The sequence below is a fragment of the Squalius cephalus genome (assembly GCF_949319135.1).
Source record: "Squalius cephalus genome assembly, chromosome: 1".
NCBI classification, from domain to species: domain Eukaryota; kingdom Metazoa; phylum Chordata; class Actinopteri; order Cypriniformes; family Leuciscidae; genus Squalius; species Squalius cephalus.
In genome coordinates, this window is record NC_137122.1 from 18,001,222 (window position 1) to 18,024,747 (window position 23,526).

At 38.5% G+C, this 23,526-nt stretch overlaps 1 protein-coding gene across 1 annotated transcript; it reads left to right on the forward strand.

Moving 5' to 3' along the window:
- Nucleotides 1-15,871: 15,871 nt before the first annotated feature.
- On the forward strand, nt 15,872-19,925 carry LOC307163862 (uncharacterized protein). The gene is made up of 2 exons (XM_079880150.1): nt 15,872-16,014; nt 18,037-19,925. The coding sequence occupies exons 1-2, from the start codon at nt 15,889-15,891 to the stop codon at nt 18,466-18,468; spliced, it is 558 nt and encodes a 185-aa protein (XP_079736276.1). The 5' UTR covers nt 15,872-15,888; the 3' UTR covers nt 18,469-19,925.
- The last annotated feature ends 3,601 nt before the right edge of the window (nt 19,926-23,526 follow it).

A 23,526-nucleotide genomic window follows, 5' to 3' on the forward strand; every position in this document is an offset into this window, starting at 1 on the left:
TAATCTATATCAGTAAATTCGAGGTGTGTCCCTACACTCTCGTGAAACAATAACAATCATTGACAACTAGACACATCGATCAAATTCATGCTTACCCTCCAGCAGAATCTTTCCTGGATCCTTTGTTGTCCTTGGTCTCGCAAGATATAATATAATGCTCTGTCTATTACTTATAGATCACTTTGTCTTTATAAAATAAAAATTTATTTGAACAAATGATAAAAATACTGGTTACACAATGATTAATATTTGTAGCAAAATATCAAAAGGTTACAGGTTATAAGACTTCAGCTTATCCAATCTCAACAGGGCAGTCCTGTATGAGTGGAAAATTACACAGGCTGTTTGCCTTGTAAGCAGTTCAAGCAATAGACGTAAAAAATAACTTGTCCTCATCCGAGGTTTTCAAGTTAAAATAACACAGCAATTTGAGCAAAAAGAATTTCAGTTAATAAACTGAACTGGAAGAGAGCTGATTTCTCCCCAGGGATGCACACGACATCAAAATCAAAAATGCAACAACTAACAGTCAAAAAGCGGTCATATATATATATATATATATATATGTATCTGGGTTACATTGTTCCTATGCAATTTCTTGTTTTTTTTCCAGAGGAAATAAATCATGTGACATCAACCTTCTATTGCTTCAGTCAAGGAGGCTTCTGGTGTCGACATCGTTTCCCATATATGGGCATTCTTCCGTCCTTTTTCCCACTCGTCTGTATTTCAACAGTCTTCCTACCATCATCTTCCGTGATGCAAGCCACACAGATGTTTCCAGAGGCACAGAGTACGTTAAGGGACCCGCGCACAGTTCAGTCAACACACAAGCTACCTTGCGACTACAAGCACTATGCCTGTCCGAGTTCCAGCTCTCACAGCTCAAATGTCTTCATGTGTAGTCACTCAAGTCCAAGTTGCATATTCTGGGGAGAACATGTCACCTGTCCCACAGCAGCTCAACCCAGTTTCAATGCCACTACCTCAATTCAACCCTATGCAAGCAGCAGCCACCCAATTTGCTACACCACACACAGATAGTGTTCTGATATCGAAGCCTGTACTTCCTGTTGCAACCATTGCATCAACCTCAAATGTGAATACTCCGTTACCAAGCCAGGTAGCCCCACCTATCAATCACAATCAGTTTTTTTCCAGCCCCTCAGCAGCGAGTGGCAGTCTCATCTAACACGCCAATCTGCCCTCAACCTTACCCACATCCACCTGTTCCCCAAACTGGTTTCTTACCTCAACCCGTAACAGAACTTCTGATGGCAGCAGCCTACGGTATCCTTTGGCCCACACTACCAGTGTTTGAGAGAGTCACATTTAGAGTCACATTTATTTATATAGCGCTTTTTACAATACAGATTGTTTCAAAGCAGCTTTACGGAGATAACATGAAAATATTATTCATTTAGTTAATTATATAGCCACTCTGGAGAAAACCGTGATGTCATCGTCCAGCTCAGTCCAGTTCTCATATAATGGTGTCACTGCAGCAGGCAGATCAACATATTGTTGAATATTAAATTAAATGTTACATTTAATGTCCCCAACTAAGCAAGCCAAAAGCCAATGGCACTTTGTTTAGCCGCGCGTCAATATGAAGTTACTGTGCCGGTGTTCTATCAAATAATGCTACCTACCAGATTGTACGGTTATCTGCCTTTGTTTTAATGTTAAAATTACGGTGTAGCCTGTGTACTTTGTACAGCTGCCATCAGTCCCTCTAACTTCTGATGTCCTCAGAGCTTTGTCCTGCACAAATGCAGTCAGAACATTTAGTATGGTCTGAACCCGCTCCATCGACAAACGTGCGATATCGATAGCGAAGGATTATGCAGTTGACAGAAAAATGTTACACATGCTGTAACAGATGAATACAACAATTAACTAAAGCCCCGCCTCACTCAGTTCGGGTCCCGGACCTGGTTGAAACACTCATGCTTCTAGCTGGCAGAGTGCCAAAACATTGCCGGCGCCTTCAGCACTGCCCTAAACCGAGCCAACGCTGGACTAATTTATCTATGGAGGTATTTTGTCATTTCAAACCTGTATTAACCCTCTGATGGTCCTCGGTCACTTCTGACCGAATAATTTTCTGTTTTGAATTTTTAAAAAGCACAGCTTCATCGGAAGGTTATGAAACTTGGTGACTTTTCTGGCATTAGGTATGTGAATACAAAAAAAAAATTTGAGGTCATGATCCGAGCATGCTAAGTGGTCGTAAACAAAAAGAGTCACACTCGTGGTCTTCGGTCAAAAATGACCGAGCCATAGGAAATGAATGGGAAATTTACAAAAACACAAAAATTCTCTGAATTTTTGTCTGTACAATCTACAAATCGAACACGATTCTAAAAAAAAAGTACACCGCAGTAAAGGGATGACACTCTCCAACATCAAGAGTGCAAAGAATTCACACTCACCCATACTATATAACACCTGTATAAGTGTTATAAGGTGTTACTTTATACAGAATTACAAATGTATTAAATGTTTAATTTAGGTTCCAACATTAAAAGTTAAGACTTTGATTTTAGTAGGATCAGTTTCTAGCTAGAGACTCCAGCCAGTCCTGTTTACTCTATTGTAAGTTAAATGAGTCAGATCACAGAGACTCTGAACGCGTTGTTGTGTTTGGAGCTCCATCGTTTTGATTCATAATCCGTAGGGCTGGGCGATAAAACGATAACGAAAATTATCGCGATATATTTTTTCTCGATAAAACGATATCAAGAGTTCGATAAATGTTCGATAATGTTTATGCACCAAAAGCGGAACGAAACTCATTTGAACCGCGCGCCACACGGACCATTTATCCGCTCGGCTCAAAGTCCAAACAGCAGCGCAGCGCGAGCTCACTAGAGCAGACGCGTTTACTCTGATCGCTCTCGTCACGAGATCCAGTGAGAAGCGCTTGAATTCAGCGAAGAACACAATGTCTCAGTGATTTAAACCAGTTTAAAGGCAGATGAAACAGCGCTGACTAACAGGAGAAACGCTGTGCGCAGACGGCTTTTCCGTCTACAAATTCCCATCATTTATGGATTTACTGTAACGTTAGCCTAGTAATATTAACTGCACCATGAAATGTGGGATATAGCCTACATATTGAATTGTATTATATTATTAATGTAGACGATGTATTAAAGGACTGATGGAATATAATTTTAATAATGTATTTAGGCTACTGTTTTTCATACAAATACCATAGAAACCATAAAGTTACATTTTGCCATGATAGTGAGGTTATCATGATCTAAATGCATGATACTGGATGACCAATGGTTAAGTTTAATAAAACTCAAACAGTCAGAATATTACATTTTTCCAAATAAAAATTAGCACATGCAGAAACTAAGAAATTAATTGTCCAATAAAGATATTAATTTTGTTAAGGAAAAATTACAAATGTTTGAATGTTCTACCTCAGATTTGTGAAATGTTCACCAGTTTGGCAAGTGTTTGTCCTGATGTGTTCTGACAATAAAGAGTAGTTTAAAACCACAATTAACGCTCTGGTTTCTACAACTTTCACTTAGGAGCAAAAATCTGCCTTTAAACTTGAAAGAAATAAAGATTTGACTTTTATCGTGATAATTATCGATATCGACTGATATAAAAAATTTATCGTGATATTTTTTTTTGGCCATATCGCCCAGCCCTAATAATCCGTGATTTTTTTCTTTAAACTCACTTACAACGAAGATTTTCTACTTTTCCTCACTGGGAAGCACTGCTGCTCAAACCTCATAGTTACATCGCGGACTGTTGAGCAGATGCGTCTCAAGCCGATTTGTGACCCAACACCGGTTTTCACCTGTGGGTCACGGCTGAGCGTGTCTTCTTTACTCTCACTTACAAACGAACATTTTCTCGCCTATCGTGCGTCTACATTACACCCGTACCACTAAAAAGACGGATTATATCCAAGACTTAAGTCATAAATTAGTATTAATATTGATAGCATCACTGGTAGCGTCATTGCTAACTTACTGTCCATCTGTTAAAATGGTGAATATATCAGATGTATTTTATCTACCTTTTGGTGCAGGTGAGGACACATTCGAGCTGCACGCGGTGCAGTCTGAGCTGGAAGCTGTAGAGAAGCAGATCCATGACCTTTTAGAGAAACAAGCCGAGCTGAGAGACCGGCGTTTAGCTCTTGAAACATCACGCGTTGATGTGTCGATGAGAGACCGATGTTTAGCTTTTGAAACATCACGCGCCGATGCACACAAATCAGTGACTAATATTAGTAATCCGCTGACCCCGACCTCGTCTACTCAGTGCGTTTCTCAGCATTGGTCCCGAGCGCCCAGGTCACGATCAGCCATGGTTTCATTCACTCCGGCTCCGACACACCACCACGAAGCCTGGGTGGTTCCGCAGCGGAAGACGCGAGCCAGGACCAGAGCAAGAATCTCTCCACCCTTCCCGGTTTTCGAGATCTCCACCCAGAACTGCTTCTCCCCTCTTCGCGAAACGGAACACGATGCTGTGATCATCGGCGATTCCATCGTCCGGCACGTCCACGCTACGTTAGGTAAAAGTAAGGTGCGCAGTCACTGCTTTCCTGGTGCTCGTGTTTTCGATATTGCTGTGCGGGTACCCGAGATTTTGAACGGTGACGAGCGTGTCGGAGCCGTCGTGTACACTTCCCACGTACCGACAAGGGCATGAAAAGTTCAGTAGATTATTCGCGCTAAATGAATGGTTAATGTCATGGTGCAATGAGCAGAAACTGCTCTTTGTAAATAATTGGAATCTGTTTTGGGAGCGTCCTAGGCTTTTCCGTGCTGATGGCTTACACCCAAGCAGATTCGGAGTGGATCTTCTGTCGGATAACATCTCCAAAATGTTAAATATCTTTTGACTAGTAACCAAAAGTCCAAATCACAGTCTCTGCTGCACCAACTTAATTGATATAAATACTAGTGTAGAACATTGTATAGAAACTGTGTCTATTCCTCGTTTAGTGAGATCAAATAATAAATCTACTGCAGGATCTAGGAAAAATCAAATTGTTATTAAAACAGAAAATCTCGCTATTAGTGAACAAAAACAATTTCTAGAGCTAGGTCTTCTAAACATTAGATCACTTACACCTAAGGCGGTTACTGTAGATGTCACGGGGTGACTATGTTCAGTGGGGGAGGAACGCACACGCCAGGGAATGGGTTTCCCTCGGGGAGTGTTTTCAATGTAACACCCAGCAAAATGGCTGTGTCCTGTGCCTGGATGTAAACAGTGACAATCTAGCGATCTAATAGATAAATCAGCTTCAGGTGTTCGGCGGGAAGAATCTATGCTGGCGATTGGCCCGCATGTGTGGCGGGAGTGCTTTATATGTTCATTGTTGCCGACACTTCAAGGACAGCAGACGCGGAGGAGAACGCGGCAGAGGCGAGGGAGAGACTGACGCCCAGGAAGGGGCGCTCGGTCGACGAGTGCAGCAGACACGGGGAGAGACCGGCGCCCAGGAAGGGGCGCTCGGCCGACGATTTGATTGAGCGCGTTTGTAACGCGAAACCGACGAGGATCTGAAACGAAACCGGCATTCTGACGGAATGGGAATTCGTGATCATTACGGCTGCCGTCGTCACGTGGAAACGGTCCCGATTGTCGGGTTGAGAGGCGTGTGTGCCTGCTTCGTGGTTCAATGTGATGGGATGTGTGACTGCCTGTGACTCCCCTGACCTGTATGGTATGGTGAGCTTTGCTCATATCCTGTTTTCTCTGCCAGTTGAAACAAAGGCTCTCTAAGGGATTCCCTCGGCCCGCCTGCCTTACTGCTCTACTGTTCTGCCGCTCTACTACCCTACTGTTGTACTGCTTTTCTTCTCTCAACACAGCAGCTAACCAGCCCAGCTCAACTTCAAGGAGATGTTTGTTCGGACACTGTTCAATTGCCTTGGTCACAGTGAGTTTACTGATTTGAAGTGTCCTGTTCTTAAAGTGTTCACATTGGGAAGGTTGATGTGTGTGCACGAGTGCTTTGACGGTTTCGGATTGTTTGGTCTGCATCTACAGTTCCAGATAAACAGCCTCCTGTGACCTAGTGAAGAACCTGCTATTGCTGTGAGTTATATGTATCCTCCACTCTCTGAGTCCAGTGAAGAACCTGCTAATGTTGTGAGTTATACGTATCCTCCACTCTCTGTCTGAGTCCAGTGAAGAACCTGCTAATGCTGTGAGTTATATTTATCCTCCACTCTCTGTCTGAGTCCAGTGAAGAACCTGCTAATGCTGTGAGTTGTACGTATCCTCCACTCTCTGAGTCCAGTGAAGAACCTGCTAATGTTGTGAGTTATACGTATCCTCCACTCTCTGTCTGAGTCCAGTGAAGAACCTGCTAATGCTGTGAGTTATATTTATCCTCCACTCTCTGTCTGAGTCCAGTGAAGAACCTGCTAATGCTGTGAGTTGTACGTATCCTCCACTCTCTGAGTCCAGTGAAGAACCTGCTAATGCTGTGAGTTATATGTATCCTCCACCCTCTGACTGAGTCCAGTGAAGAACCTGCTAAAGCTTGAAGAACCTGCCAAAGCTGTGTCTGTCTGAGTAGAGAACGAGGAACTGCTGGTCGATTCCTCCTGGGAGTAATTGCTCACTTCAAAGACTCTTTTAATCAGTTAATAAATATAAACTTTTGAAGCTATTATGTGTCCTGTTCTGACTTTGTGGGAATACGGTATTGCTCCTCAGGGTGGTACGCAATTTAGGGAGCCCGCCCGCCCCCCTGCCTGTGACATAAATGAAATAGTCACAGATAATAGCATCGATGTACTTTGCCTTACTGAAACCTGGCTTAAACCAAATGATTATTTCGGTCTTAATGAGTCTACTCCATCAGGATACTGTTATAAGCATGAGCCCCGTCTGATTGGTCGTGGCGGCGGTGTTGCAACAATCTATAGAGATATTCTCAATGTTACCCAGAAAACAGGTGACAAGTTTAATTCGTTTGAAGTACTTGTACTAAATGTTACGCTCTCAGATTTAAGAAGAAAATCCCTATTATCTCTAGCCTTGGCTACCGTATATAGACCGCCAGGGCCTTACGCTGATTTCCTAAAAGAGTTTGCAGATTTTCTCTCAGATCTATTGGTCAACGTCGATAAAGCATTAATTGTTGGAGGTTTTAACATACACGTAGATAATTCAAACGATGCGTTAGGGGCTGCGTTTACAGATTTATTAAACTCCTTTGGGGTCAAGCAAAACGTCACTGGTCCCACTCATCGTCTTAATCATACACTCGATTTAATTATATCATATGGAACCGATCCAACCGATATAGATATCATTCCACAAAGTGATGATGTTACTGACCATTACATGGTAACTTGCATATTACGTACCCCTGTAATATATCATGCTGCGCCGCGTTATCGATTAGGCAGAACAATCCTTCCCTCCACCATAGATCATTTCTCAAACTGCTTATCTGATCTATCTCAGCTGCTCAGTGAACCCAAACAAACAGATGAACTATAAATCACAAATGATTTACTTTTAGCTTCTGACCAAGGCTGTATCTCAATACTAGTTTTACTCGATCTTAGTGCTGCGTTCGATACTATAGATCACACAATACTCTTAGATCGACTACAAAATTATACTGGTGTTCAAGGACAAGCATTAAGCTGGTTCAGATCATACTTATCTGACCGCTACCATTTTGTCTATTTAAATGGAGAAAAACCTGCAGGGATCTGTGTTAGGCCCTCTATTATTCTCAATATATATGCTGCCACTTGGAAATATTATAAGGAACGCCCTCAAAACCTCTCGCAATACATTTTTAACATAATAGGATGTCCTGTTACTTTATCCTCTACAGTAAAAGACCTGGGTGTTATACTAGATTGCAACCTGTCTTTTGAAAATCATATTTCATATGTTACAAAAACAGCCTTTTTCCACCTTAGAAAACATTGCTAAGCTACGTAATATGCTATCAGTTTCTGATGCAGAAAAGTTAGCTCATGCATTCATGACCTCAAGACTAGATTACTGTAATGCTTTATTAGCTGGTTGTCCTGCATCCTCAATAAACAAGCTACAGTTAGTCCAAAATGCAGCCACTAGAGTTCTTACTAGATAAAGAAAATATGATCATATAACACAGATTTTAACATCACTACATTGATTACCTATAAAGTCCCGTATTAATTACAAGGTATTGCTACTGACTTATAAAGCTCCAGTCTATTTAACGGATCTTCTATCGCCCTATAATCCATCGCACTCTTTAAGATCACTAAATTCAAGGTTTTTGGTCATACCTAGGATATCCAGATCCACCAAAGGAGGGAGAGCATTTTCACATTTAGCTCCAAAACTCTGGAATAGTCTTCCTGATACTGTTCGTTGCTCAGACTCGCTCTTCCAGTTTAAAACTAAATTAAAGACACATCTCTTCAGCCAGGCTTTCATATAATATTTTTAATCTTAAAGTTAAATCCGGTTTCTAGTTCATAAACGCCAGAGGAGAACTGGCCCCCGACTGAGCCTGGGTTCTCCCAAGGTTTTTTTTTTTCTCCATTAGGTCACCTGATTGAGTTTTAGGTCACCATTAGGTCACTTGATGGAGTTTTTGGTTCCTTGCCACTGTCGCCTTTGGCTTGCTCAGTTGGGGATATTTTGGGGACATTTAATTTAATTTTATCAATCAATAAATTCCACTAGAAACAAACCTTATTGTATTATTTTAATTTAATACTGTGAAGCTGCTTTGATACAATTTGTATTGTGAAAAGCGCTATACAAATATATTTGACTTGACTTGACTCTCACCTTTTGTTCTGCAAATGGCTTTCAGAGCCCAAATGGCTTTCGGAGCCCCTGGCCCAGACGTTGAATCGTTAGGTTGATTGGATTAGCTGTGGGGGAGACTTTCACCTTTTGTTTTTAATGGCTCTGGGATGGCTTTTGGAACTGGAGGTACTGGCCAGTATCAGAATTTAAATAGTTAAGCTGATTCAATTGGGACTGGTAGCACTCTCAGAGTAGGGTGTGTTCCTACTTTATTTGCATGCTTTGTTCAGAGTCTCCACCTCTATGTAATCCCTCCCCCTTGGAATGTATATAACTACAATGCATACTGTATTAGTTTTAGATGAAATTTGGAAGTCTACAGCATCACAGCGAAGTCCTCAATAAAGGAAAACTTCTGCTTGAAAGATATCCCAAAACGTCTCCTGGTTCTGCTTCGATGAAGGAATAAGTTTCCAACACTATAATGATTTTGTTAATGGTGATCAGCAACCAAATATTGATAATGTGGGAGTTGCTGCCTTTTGCCTTGGCATGACTTCTCACTTTTTGCTGACAATACAAAGGCAGAGTACACTAATTGACAGATTTCCAGTGTCCTATCTATAATTAATTTGGCGGGACAACTAAAAATCTTTAAAGTCATTTTTCTCAGTTCTACACTCTAGCGAGTTAAGGTATTTTGCCTTTGTAGGGCAGATTAGTGATGAACACCTGCTGTTAACAAGCAGAATCACAGAAGGAAAGAGAAACAACAAGAACATAAAATAGAAAAACACAAGAACTACAACTGACTTCAGCCAGAGATTTTTTTTCCAAAGAAAAAAGATATACAGATATTTCTGATCTCTCTGTATCATCACTATCAGCTTTTATTACATTGTATAGCATGCGCAGGATAGAGTAGTGATGGAAGTCCGATAAAAAAACGGAAATTTTATGCGTTACATCCAAGGACGTATTGTTTTTTTCTTGTGCAAATGTTTAAGGTCATTGCTGTGTATTTTGCAGTCAGTAAAGCTGCATGTGTTCTGCACACCAACACTGTAAATACCGCGGAAATTCACACGGAAAAATCGCAACTCTGTCGTCATTATGTTAAGCCCGCCTGCCGACTCTATACACGATGTGATTGGCCAGACTGTTTTTTCCAGCTCGCAAGCCAACGGAGAGTTGATAGACGACAAATAAAAAATAAAAATAAAAATAAAATTTGATTTCTAGGCTATTAAACTGGTGGAAACAGGTTTAAATTGAAAGCATGGTTTTCAATTAGCCCATTATGAGCCCATTATAAAAATGAATGTCTTTTCACTCTTTTTTTCAGAGTACAATAATGAAATTTAAAGGCCCTAACACAGGAATTATTACTATATATATATTTACTGTGCTATGCATAAGTTTAGACACCCATACTAAAGTTGACTAAAAAGAGGAATAAAAAATCATCTTTTGGAAACTGAACTTAATGCCTTAATTTAAAAAATTAGGAAAAATCCAACCTTTAAGGACACCAATTTTCTTTGTGAATGAATAATGTATCGTAAATAAATAAATGTTCTTCCTTAAAATACAGGGTGCATAAGTTTGGACACCCCTATGTTAAATTCCCATAGAGGCAGGCAGATTTTTATTTTTAAGTATTTTTATTTTTTATTTTTTAGGATACTATGCATCCTGATAAAGTTCCCTTGGCCTTTGGAATTAAAATAGCCCCACATCATCACATAGCCTTCACCATACCTAGAGATTGGCATGGTTTTATTTCAGTTAGCCTAATAGCTAGTTTGATTTGCATTGAGAGATGATCTTATGGAAAGTACCCCATGCCAATCTCTAGGTATGGTGAAGGCTATGTGATGATGTGGGCTATTTTAATTCCAAATGCCAAGGGAACTTTATCAGGATGCATAGTATCCTAAAAAAAAAAAAAAAAATACTTAAAAATAAAAATCTGCCTGCCTCTATGGGAATTTAACATAGGGGTGTCCAAACTGTATTTTAAGGAAGAACATTTATTTATTTACGATACATTATTCATTCACAAAGAAAATTGGTGTCCTTAAAGGTTGGATTTTTCCTAATTTTTTAAATTAAGGCATTAAGTTCAATTTCCAAAAGATGATTTTTTATTCCTCTTTTTAGTCAACTTTAGCATGGGTGTCTAAACTTATGCATAGCACTATATATATATATATATATATATATATATATATATATATATATATATAAAGTTTAAAAATAAAACCGGCTTGGCAGCAACTGTGTGGAGAGATTTCTTACCTGTAGGTGTGGAAGGTTGATCTTTAGTGTCTCTCTTTAAATGAAAGATGTCGAGGATTCAGTCAGAAGAAAAGCTGAGAGAACAGCAGCTGAATCGTTAGATTTACTCTCACTTCAAATGCTCCTCCTACAGTTAGTTATCCCTGTTCTGTCTTTTACCTGTGAGAGAAGGAGCCTGATTGGTGCACAACACTCAATAAACATGATCAGACACTGACTGATGACCCTCATGAGCTAATGATAACCTCACAGTCACATGAACTGATTGACAAAGCCTGTATGAAAGGTGTTCAAGAAAGCCAGTTATAGTGGGGAGAACAAATATTTGATACACTGGCGGTTTTGCAGGTTTTCCTATTACAAAGCATGTAGAGGTCTGTCATTTTTATCATAGGTACACTTCAACTGTGAGTGACGGAATCTAAAACAAAAATTCAGAAAATCACATTGTATGATTTTTAAATAATTAATTTGCATTTTATTGCATGACATACGTATTTGATCACCTACCAACCAGTAAGAATTCCGGCTCTCACAGACCTGTTAGTTTTACTTTAAGAAGCCCTCCTGTTCTCCACTCATAACCTGTATTAACTGCACCTGTTCGAACTCGTTACTTATATAAAAGACACCTTTCCACACACTCAATCAAACAGACTCCAACCTCTCCACAATGGCCAAGACCAGAGCTGTGTAAGGACATCAGGGATAAAATTGTAGACCTGCACAAGGATGGGATGGGCTACAGGACAATAGGCAAGCAGCTTGGTAAGAAGGCAACAACTCGCCCCCTTGGAATTATAAGGTTCTATCTGACATTTTTGTCAAAATTCAGTTGTTCACATATTCTTATTCTGTGACAACTTATTTACATTATGTGATGTTTTTTTTTTAAGTTGTGTACATTTTGGGACTTTTTATTGAAAAAACAAAAAGGTTCTATCTACAAAGTCGAACTCTAACTTGGCTCTATAAGGTTCTATCTGCGTGAGCCAATCAGCACTTCGAATGCACAGAAGAGGACCAATCAGGATCAACTCTGTATGTCGTGTCGCCGGCTTTTTCCTTGACGACAGGAAAGATCGCAGACACACAATATCTGTGAGGATTATGGCACGCAACACAAAGTTTTTAAGAAATCTCAAGATCGACAATTTTATTGATGATCTTTTCAAGGACAGCAGCCCGAATTCAGTTCAGTTTTTTGTTTTTTTGTTTTAGGTCTTGCTGAGGAGATTGTTATCATAGTTAGACACCACACTAGCCAGCAGCGCTAGCTTCATAGTTCCTGATATTAAGAGGCAAGCACTAAGATAAAAAAAATATATACAGAAAAAACAAACAAACCTATCCTACTCAAAATAGTGCGGTTACAGTAAGCTATGATCGTTATGTGAAAATGTGAACATGTGAAAGATCGTTAAAGCAGTTACCTCAGTAATAAAATTATTTCAGAATGATTGTAGCCTGTAAGTTAGCTACTCAATGGTATACCATGCTAAAATATATATATATATATTTTTGTCTATTTTTGTAATGAACCTGACATATCCAGGAGGGGAAAAAGTAATGCTTTTTAAAAACAACAGCAGGAGAACGAGAAAGAGAGCACCAGGCAAAGAAAATATGAAAAAAGCATCATCAGAAAATGGGAGAGAAAATGAGGCAGAAGAGGGAAGGAGCAATGTTGTAAAGGAGCGACCCAGCTAGCAGGGAACGTTCTCAGAACGTTGGCTAACATTCCCTACAAGTTTGGTTAATGTTTTAAAGAAAACATTTGAATGTAATGCTCAAATAATGTTTTAAGGATGTTTTCTCATTTCATAATGTTTCTATAAGGTTAAATGTAAACTAAGATATAATGTTTTAACTGTAACATTTTGAGGATGTTTTTAGAGAATGTTTTCCTACACAGCAAAAACTCCAGTGTTAAATTAACTCTCCTGGGAGTTTATTTGACTCCACACTCAAAGGGTTAAAGTGTTAAAATATGAGTTAAATGAACACTGAAGAGTGTTAAAATTAATGAGATAGTTAAGTTATTAATTGTGTGATGATTAGGTATTATTGAAGACACCTGATGTTAACAAGCAGAATCACCGAAGGACAGGGGCGGACTTTACCATTAGGCAAAGGTCGGCAATTGCCTTGGGCCCCGAGCTACCTAGGGGCCCCCAAAATGTCCTATTACCTTAAATGCTTAAGTTTTTTTTTTTTTTTTTTTTTTTATATATTTCTAAAACTCCATTTGTGAAAAATGGCATCAAATCATTACTGTCGCAGACATGAGGGGGCCCCCCGCCTCACTACATTGGACTATTCCATTATCTCACTTACTGCGCATCTGCGAAAGTGACAAGGCTGTGCCAAAAAACTGACGGAGAAAAAGAAGTGATTGACAGACAGAGTGTACAGAGTAGTAGACAGAGTAAAAATGAAGCGAAGCTATAGAGCATCACAGTCCCGCCCACAGCCGGTGCCGGAAGTAAAAATTCAATACAATTTCTCCATTGACAGTTGGGGTATAAGCCATAAAAACGTAACCATACATGGTAGACTTAAAACCAGCTACGGCTGTACTAAGCGATTGTATATGCTCATATAACCGCCAAAAGTTCATGGGGCACTAACCTTGTTTTGAGATAAATGCCTTTTATTCGCGATGTCTTGGAGAAGTACTTCATTACCCACAATCCTAAACAATCCCACAATCCCACAGTGATGCATCTGATTGGTGGAGCTCGTGTAAACCCCGCGAAAGTTCGTGAAGACTCAAGATAAATATATATAAAAAAAAAAAAAAACTGTTGCGTTTTTTTGCACGGTATCACTGATGTGACATTTGAACCGAGGAGTCTTCATATATGGTATGAGTCATATCAAGCATTTTATGATGCCACTGTCAAAACAATATTTAGCTTAGGCATACCCAGAGCCATAGAGAGCTCTTCATGCATTTACTGAACATTTGTGTAATAATTCATGGCAAGTTAATAAACTGAATATGATGCACTTTCTGGTTTGCTGACCTTCACTTTTTAATTTTCACTTGTTGTTATTAAGAAAATACATTAAATGTTATTAAAATTAAGGATGAACTATAACTTCATGAATAAAATGAGCATGGACCACAAGTGGGAAATTGTTGAGGCATTTGTCAGCAACCTGCCCGTGGGCCGCTGAAACTGATGAGCAGAACGCCGCGCGGACCGCCAGATCTGCACCCGTGAGCCGCGGACCGCCAGCCATGCTTTCCAGTCTATTTACACAATTACTACTGAAAGAACTGCTATAAACGGCACAAGAAAAGTTCGCGTGGCTGTCGTCAGATTTTAAAGTCGCTCTAAAGGCTCTTTCGCGGTTGTGGCTTCAGTCAACTTCAGTGAGGCGCGGTGGTTTATGGGATGAGTAGTTCCTTCGCTCGGAAATGAAAATATGTACACAGTCTTGTACCTTTGACTTTTTTTGGATTTTCTCGCCGTTTTTTCACTCGAAATGATATGTTGTATGCCTATGAGTTCAGCCGTAGCTGGTTATCCTCAGACATGCTCTAAAACTCTTTAGATACGGATTTTCGAAAACGTCAATGGGAAAAATGAATGGGAAATTTACTTCCGGCACCGAAGCGCTCTCGGGCTGTGGGCGGGACTGTGATGCTCTATAGCTACCCAAGCGGTGCTGAATAAAGGAGGAAGCGGGAGGAAAGCAAAAAGTCCGTAAAGGTGCGCGGCGCGAAAGATAAACAACACGCAGTAACAGGAGGACTGGGAAATACACAAACAGAGCAAGACGAGTCTAAACGCGAAAATTTAAAGTTTCGAAGTTACCCAAGCGGCTCAAATAAAAGAAAAAAGTGAGAAGACGCTGATAAGTATTTGGGAACGCTGCCAAAGACGACAAACTTTTTTACGGCTACTGTTGGGGATAGGCTACAGATCAGGAACAACAACGTCCAACGCACAGAAAAATCATGAAGCAAAGAGGAGATCGACAGACAAAACTGAGCAGTTTACTTATGAATCATGATATTTAAAAAAATCTCAGCTCTCAGATTCTGTCAATTCTATTACGAAATTCAAACAATAAATACCGTTTTGCCGGTTTAATGTGACGTGACAGATTCCTAAATCGGCATGTGAACTGATCATCTAGCTAATAGTAAATAAACACGAATTAACAATGTTGAAAGATACAGTATAACTTATCGAAATGTATATTCCTCATTCATAATATCGATCAATAAGTGTTTTTCAACCGCGGAAAGAGGTAAAACAGCTGGAGAACAATCGTCACATAACATTTACCTCAGGAAAGCCATTTAATTGGCTAGAAAAAAAAGAGAGTATTTGGCTAAATATGTGTACTATATTACTTATTTTAACCTTAAATTATACCAGCTGATAGGGCTTTTTTTTTTTGAGAAAAAGTAACGTATCTTGTGAAACGAAATGGTGAAATTTGTCAAGCAAAAAAAAAACAAAAAAAACATAGCTTACCAGAAATTGTACCATGTAAACATTGTAACATGTTTCTGTTTGGGGGTAAAGAAGTGTATGCAGGGTTTAAGGGGACGTTTTTTCTCCTCTCTAATCTTTACTTCCTCGTAGATTAGCTTTACCTGCCTATCCACCATTCAGTCGGTACATATTTTTTTCGTTCTCTTTTAAAGATTGGATGGGGAGAGGCCCATAGCCTACCTACCTTCGCCTTGGGCCCCCGATTTGCTAAATCCGCCATTGCCGAAGGAGAAAATCTAATTTCAAGTTACCATTATTGTACAAAATTCCCTGCCTCACGCATGCGCAGACTTGACTGATGCATGCGCAGAAAGTTTCATTCGGCAGCATCCAGTACAAAAGTTATACGGAGTTTCCTGGCATTGTTTATTTTCTTTCTAAAAGTCTTTTCCCTTGTGTGGTATTGCTGTGCGTTCATAACTATGTAAGTAGAAACATTTAATGTCATTGTAGACGTGTTTCATAGAGTGTCAGAGCGTGATTCAGTTTATTTTACCTCAGAAATATTATTGTCAGTATACATCGAGCACAGCGCTCACGCGTGTACGAGTCATCCTGTTGTGTTTTGTCGGCGATGTTTGTTCGTTCGGGAGGGGGAGTTGCTTGTCGTATGTTGATTAAAACATTTATCGATGCCTTATCGGCGTATTAGTTATGTGATAACGAGCGCACGGGAGTGCTAGAGCAGAGCACACACATTTGTAATATGACACCTCTTGATAGCTGCAGCGGCAGATCGATCTGTTTAATGCAGCTGCATTTAGAATACATATATTGTAATAAGCTCTGGTTTGCTGATACTTCATGTAACTTAAACTTATCTGTTTATATTCTGTCATGTCATATTATCATGTATACTTATCATCCTTATTTTGTTCTCACAGAAACCACTTTGATACATATATCCACACAAAACCTGCAATTGTATGACCTAATAAACGTTGAAGATGGACAAGTTAACTCTGGAGTAGCTGCAGTTCTTTCTGACAGAAGAATTAGGCCAGTTGAGGTCCAGCCATCTCACTGCGTGCAAAATATCCCACAATTATGGTGATCAGTGTTTGCTTTAGTTGGGCTCTTGACCCTTAAATTATTAACTTTAGATTTTGTTTGGCTGTTGTATCTGAGTTATAACAGTCAGATGAACAAAGAGAAAAGGTGATCAGGTGGTGTTGGTTATGTTTTGACATAATCATCAATTGACCTGAATCGCTAAACTTTTAGTCATTAAGCAGACGCTTTTATTCAAAGCGACTTACAGAGGACTAACGTTTAGAGAGTTAGGTTTGCCTTGTTGATTATAGCAGCCCATTGATTTTATAGCATATGATTTGTAGCATTTTCTACAGAATCAAAAATATTTCTTAAAAGTTCTGTTCAAAAGATTTTGATTTTTTTTTTTATTTAGACACACTGACATCAATAATCAGCCTGTGAATCTCAACAATGGTGACAATAATAAAGCATGTTGCAGTGCATTCTGGGTGCCACCAATCAAAACTCATTAATGGCTCCCATCATGCATTGCAGTATGAATAAATTATGATCTGGATTGCCTTATTTATTTCGTTTGCCACCATTGTTGAGATTCATGCATTCAATCTTGATGTCTGTTTCTGCCTTTTTTTTATTTTTTATTTTTTTAATCAAAACAACTTTTAAGAAATACGTTGGATTATATTAAATTCTGGATCTCATTTTTTTTAGAATCACAGTGATGCTGTAATCAACCATATAAATCTAAGTCAGAGATTAGACTCTAAATGAGTTTTGTTATTCAGGTCAAGTAATGATTATGTCAAAACATAACCAACAACATCTGATCACTTTTTCTTTTTGTTCATCTGGCAGTTATAACGTGTAAGCGTGTCCTTACAACAGCCAAACAAAATCTTAAGTAAAAAATGTAAGGGTCAAGAGCCCAAATAAAACAAACACTGATCTCCATAATGGTAACTTAAAAATAGTGATTTTCTCCTTCAGTGATTCTGCTTGTTAACATCAGGTATCTTCAATAATGATCAATCATCACTCAATTAATCCCTTAATTATCTCATTAACTTTTATCGCTTGAGTTTTTGCTTTGTACGTTTTAGGAGAACATTCTGGGAACCAAAATAAAACTACCCGCTGAAAACATTATTAGAACTTCATGGTAATGTTCTCAGAACGTTTTTAGAACAAAAGATTTCTAGCTGGGGATGTAAAATCAGACTTTTAGAGACAGAGGGAGAAACAAGCAGTCCAGTAATACCAAGACAGAGAACAACAGAGAGAGGAAAGGTAAGAATCAGTCAGTCAGTCAGAATTGGTTAGTTTTGAGCTACAGAGGTAGTGAGCTAATAATAAGAAACTTTTCTGAATTTATTGCATGCCTATTTTTTCCATTGTGTATTTAAATATTATGTTTAAATATGTATTTTTTAAAATGTCTTTTTTTCTCCAGGCAGGTGACAAGCTAGATGCAGCAGGGCCTAGGGTCCTACCAGACAAACCAGTGGAGCCAGTGACCGAGCCAGTGACCGAGCCAGTGACCGAGGCAGTGGAGCCAGGGACCGCACCAGTGGAGCCAGTGACCGAGCCAGTGGAGCCAGTGACCGAGCCAGTGACCGAGGCAGTGGAGACAGGGAACCAACCCAGTGGAGCCAGTGACCGAGCCAGTGACCGAGGCAGTGGAGCCAGGGACCGAGCCAGTGGAGCCAGTGACCGAGCCAGTGACCGAGCCAGTGACTGCACCTACCAGTTTACAAATTACAGAGCTGGGGGCTACTCAGAAAAGAAGAAACAGGAGACATGTTTCAAATCCTTCAACATGGAAAGCATGTACCCGCAAGAAACTTTATCAGGAGGGCAAGGAACATGTCAACTCTGCAAATGAAAAGGCTTCTGCCAAACAAATGAGAACTTTGAAGAACTGTAGTATGTCATGTAAATACAAATGTGCAAAGAAAGTAGCCCCAGCTGAAAGGGAGAAATGCTTTACACAGTTCTGCCAGTTGAGTCAAAACAGGAAATATGACCTTATAGCCATGACTACAGACTGCACAGAAAAAGAAAGACAAACCTGTGATGAACCACACAGAAAGCGTACCTACTCATTTAAGTACTATCTAAACCTAGAGGGTGAAAAGGTGAAAGTCTGTAAGCAGTTTTATCTGGGCACACTTGCATCAGCCAGAAACCTGTGTATAATACACACATGAAGAAAAATCAGACGACTAGCATGCCAAAATCAGATGCAAGGGGAAAGCATGCAAAAAAATGCATAGATGAAAATCAGAAAGAGCAGGTAAAGGCACACATCAGTTCATTTCCTGTTGTTGAGTCACATTACTGTCGTGCCAGCACAGAAAGACAGTACCTTGAACCGGTACTCAATGTTTCAAGGATGTATGATCTCTACAGACTTAAATGCAACGAGAATGGAAATACACCTGTGAAAGAATCTTATTACCGATTCATATTCAACACAGAGTTCAACCTTAGCTTTCAAATGATTGTGAAATAATGATTATGTTAAAACACAACCAACACCATCAGATCACCTTTTCTCTTTGTTCATCTGGCTGTTATAACTCAGGTACAGCAGCCAAACAAAATCTAAAGTCAATGATTTAAGGTCAAGAGCCCAACTAAAACAAACACTGATTGCCATAATGGTGACGGATTTAAATGACGGTTTTCTCCTTCAGTGATTCTGCTTGTTAACATCAGGTGTCTTCAATGTTGGCAATAAAAAAAAATTGTTGTAAATTTGACATTTTAAATGGTTAACTTTTAAGGAATTAATTTGATTAAATATTACTCAATTTGTTCAATTTAATTTATAATCTAATTTGTTAAATTTAATTAATATTGCTTGTAATCTGTTGCCACAATTTTATTGATTAGATATAGCGTATTCTATTTTACAGTGTACATCCATCTTACCCAGACCAAGGGTACTCTCCAAACAGAGCATCATCCCAGAGGCGAAGATGAGTGACATTAAGTCCATGTTTAAATTCATGCCACTAGCAGATTATAATACCACTAGTATTATAAGTCTGTGCTTTAAAAAATGAGACACAGAGAGTATTATAGTTCTGTGTTTTAAAAAATGAGTCTGACATTTTTTGTGATTATAGTCAGTGAATCATTTTTCAATGATTATTAAACTTTATGAATTAATTTGCTGAAGCATGTCTGTTTTATTGCAGTTTTTAAAGTCTTAAAATGTCTTAATTTTTACAATATTAAGCCTTAAAGGTCAAATAGTCAACAATTTAATTGATGGGGTCTTAATTACAACAATAAACGTTAACGTCATATTTCAGCCATACTGATGTCTAGAGAGAAAGCCATTTTACTTGGCCCACTTTAGGTGGAATAAAGTCCTGCTCAGATGTATTACAGTAGCTGCTTTCTGTCTAAACAAAAGAAAGATTAAAGTAACAATTTATGCAATAATGTGTTTAATTACCCACCAAATTGGTACCAAAAATTAACTTCTGCACTGGACAAAATACTTAGACCTACCTTGCTTGGTAGGTCCTAAATGCATGGAAGTGCTAAAAATAAAATTTTACTTTCTAACACATGTTGAGACAATGTTACAACATTAATTTTATATTTAATGTTCAAATAATGTTTTGGCAGATAGAACCTTATAATTCAAAGCGAAAAGTGTTTTTTTTTTTTTTTTTTTTTTTAATTAGAAGGTTCTATCTGCATTTGACCCATTCCAAAAATCCCCATTTACAAATTTGAGAGGATTTTGATATTGTATATTTAGAATACATTTAGGGTCCCTGTCATTTTCATGTTTGAAAGAAACTTGTTCCCCATTTAAATTTTCCTATATGTAATGCAAAAACTTTGAAGCTCAATATCTCAAAACTGCTCAGAACGCAGATAGAACCTTTACAATCTCCCTCGATCTGGGGCACCATGCAAGATCTCACCTCGTGGGGCATCAATGATCATGTTGCTACGAACAGTTTTCTGTTGGTTTTTGGCCTTGTACGAGTGAGATCAAGCAGTTTCTGCAGTATTTTATAGTGTACAGCAAAATAGTTTTATAATCAAACTTTTTATTCTAAAACTATTTTGCTGTACACTACAAATACTGCAAATACCCCCCCACCCCCCCCCCCCCCCACACACACACACACACACACACACACACACACACACACACACACTTACTTAAACAGAACTATAATGTCAATCTCTCCCACTAAAGTTAGTTCATGTATCAGCAGAGGCATTTCCTAAACTTTTATTTAGAGCAAAAAGTCAATAAATATGAACTCCCTCCCCCCATCTAAACTATCCCTCATGTACACACAGTGTAACAGATGGTGTCTCTTACCAGAAGCTGCTGGAGCCGTCGCCACCTTCACTGGATCTGACCGATCACAAGTCCATGAAAACACTTCACAGATGTGATGGTTTGCAATGGTTTATAGTGCCATCATATCTGCATAAAACACATCTTTTTGTTCAGCTTGAGCTTCAGTTCTGTTCTCCTACTCCCTGTTGCAGTTACATCATCGACTTCCTGTTATTTTCCAGTGAAAGATTCTTGCACAATATATTCTCCTTACTATTTTTTAGTAGTCTACAAAAGGTCCTTGACTGGTACACTCTAAAAAGAGATGTGTTAAAAAACAACACACAAGATGTGTTGATGGAATTTGATACATGTTGTGTATATTTTTAACACACAATGTGTGTTAAAATGTAACTCTGGATAGAATAGCACTGGGTGGAGGAGAGTTTGTTTTTATTAAAAAAAAAAAAAAAAGGTATATTGTATATGGTACCCCATAAAATGCTCTAAAATAAATAAAGCAATACATTCAAATAAATAAATTAAAACATAATTCATGAAAACTTAAAGATTAACAGGTGGGGTTTTTTTCAGCCAATCACACCATGCCTCTTTTTCAATGTCTTTTTCAAATGCTGCTTTCACTTGTTATTAATAACCAGATTAACTTTATTTCTGTCAGACTCTACAGAAGCTCTTATTGAGAATTAACAGGTTTTGGTGTTGACAATTCATTGAATGTTTCATTTAAAGTCACCAGAATCGTGATTAGTGTCAGCTTTATTTGGGCTCTTGACCCTTGACTCTTTAACATTAGTTTTCTCTGATTGCTGTAAATGTATATTTATTTTAACACATTTGAAACAGCAAAAATACACACGAGAAAAATATGCTCAGATGATAATATTATCATCATGGACATGTAAGATTGTTCAGCAGGAGCTCAGAAAGAGTTTAATATTTGAAAGATGAGTGTAATACATAAAAGATTAGCATAATGCAATTAGCCTAAAATTAATTTTTAAATACACAGGTCGTACAGAATCTTACAGTCTAAGGTATCAAACAGACATCAAGAATCAGCGTATGAATCTCAACAATGGTGACAAACGAAATGCTTCATGCCGCAATGCATGCTGGGTGCCACCATAGTGCAAATCTCATCCATGACTCCCAGCATGCATTGCTGCATGAAGCTTTTTGTTTGTCACCATTGTTGAGATTCATACGCTGATTCTTGATGTCTGTGTTTGACTAATTTCTGCTGCAGATGCAAATTTTCAGAAAACATTTATTTTTTTATTCTGCACTGCTGGATAGCATGATGTCGTGTCACAGGATAATTATAACTAACAGCACATAAATAAATTAAATGAAAACCATCCATATACTCATAAACTTGATCAGATCAGCACTTGTTGATTACAACATCATCAAGAAACATCTGATCATATTTTAACTCGCCATAACAAATGTATTTTATTAAAATACAGTTAAAGCAGCCAGAGAAAAACTAAAAGAAGAGTAAAGGGTCAAGAGCTCAAATAAAGGAGCCATTAATCACGATTCTGGTGACTTCAAATAAAACATTCAATGAAACATCACCATCTAAAACTCAGTTAATTCTCAATAAGAGCTTGTCTATGTAGATTCATGATGTCTAAAACATCCAAATGTTCAAACAAACTCTTTATTAAACGTCACTGGACTACATAAACACAAGTTAACAATACGTTTCAGTTTTCATCCAAACACTCAGTTGTAAAAACACAGGAAGTAACTCTGGCAAATACACACCGACTACAGTCACATGTGACACATATCTGACACAAGTTGTGTAACTATAACACATTAGTGTGTAAAAGGTTTCAACACACTTCTGTGTAAGAGGAATAACACATTAGTTGTGTTAAAGGTAACACAAAATGTGTAGTCCTTATAAACACAGAGATCGACACAGGTTGTGTGTTAAATTCTACACAACATGTGTTGTCCCTGAGCACACACACTACATGTGTTAAAATCTACACAACATGTGTCATTTTTATCACATCTCTTTTTACAGGGTGTGTTGTTTTCAACTCATCATTTTGAGCGCTGACACTCACCATCACTGTGAATGGTATGCAGTGTTTGCTATGTTCTCAAACAAACAGGCCAGTGAAAATACAAGTTATTAATATACAATATTTTGTCAGTTGCTACATTTTAATTAAATTCAAAGTGCAAACTCGGTGAACTGTTATCTCTTCATGAACTTTTGTCAAAAGCAGCATTATCAGTTAGGGGTTGAAGTGTGAATAACTGAATAATGTCCAGTACAGTGAGTCTGTCCAGTCATTGAGCTTGAAATATTGTGTTGTACTTTGTGTGCACATGCATTCTGTACTCGACTATTGATTAAACGGTTAATATTTTTGCATCTGCCGCTTTCGCTTTATTTTTTAAAATGACACAATTTGTGTGTTAAAATGACTTACACAGTGAATGAGTTAAAATTAACACAAAACTAGTAGTCCTGGAGCTCACCCACGGATGTGTCAAAATTTAACACAGGTTGTGTCATTTTTAACACATTCTTTCTAAGAGTGTAGTCGAGAGCAAGAACGATCACGAGACATT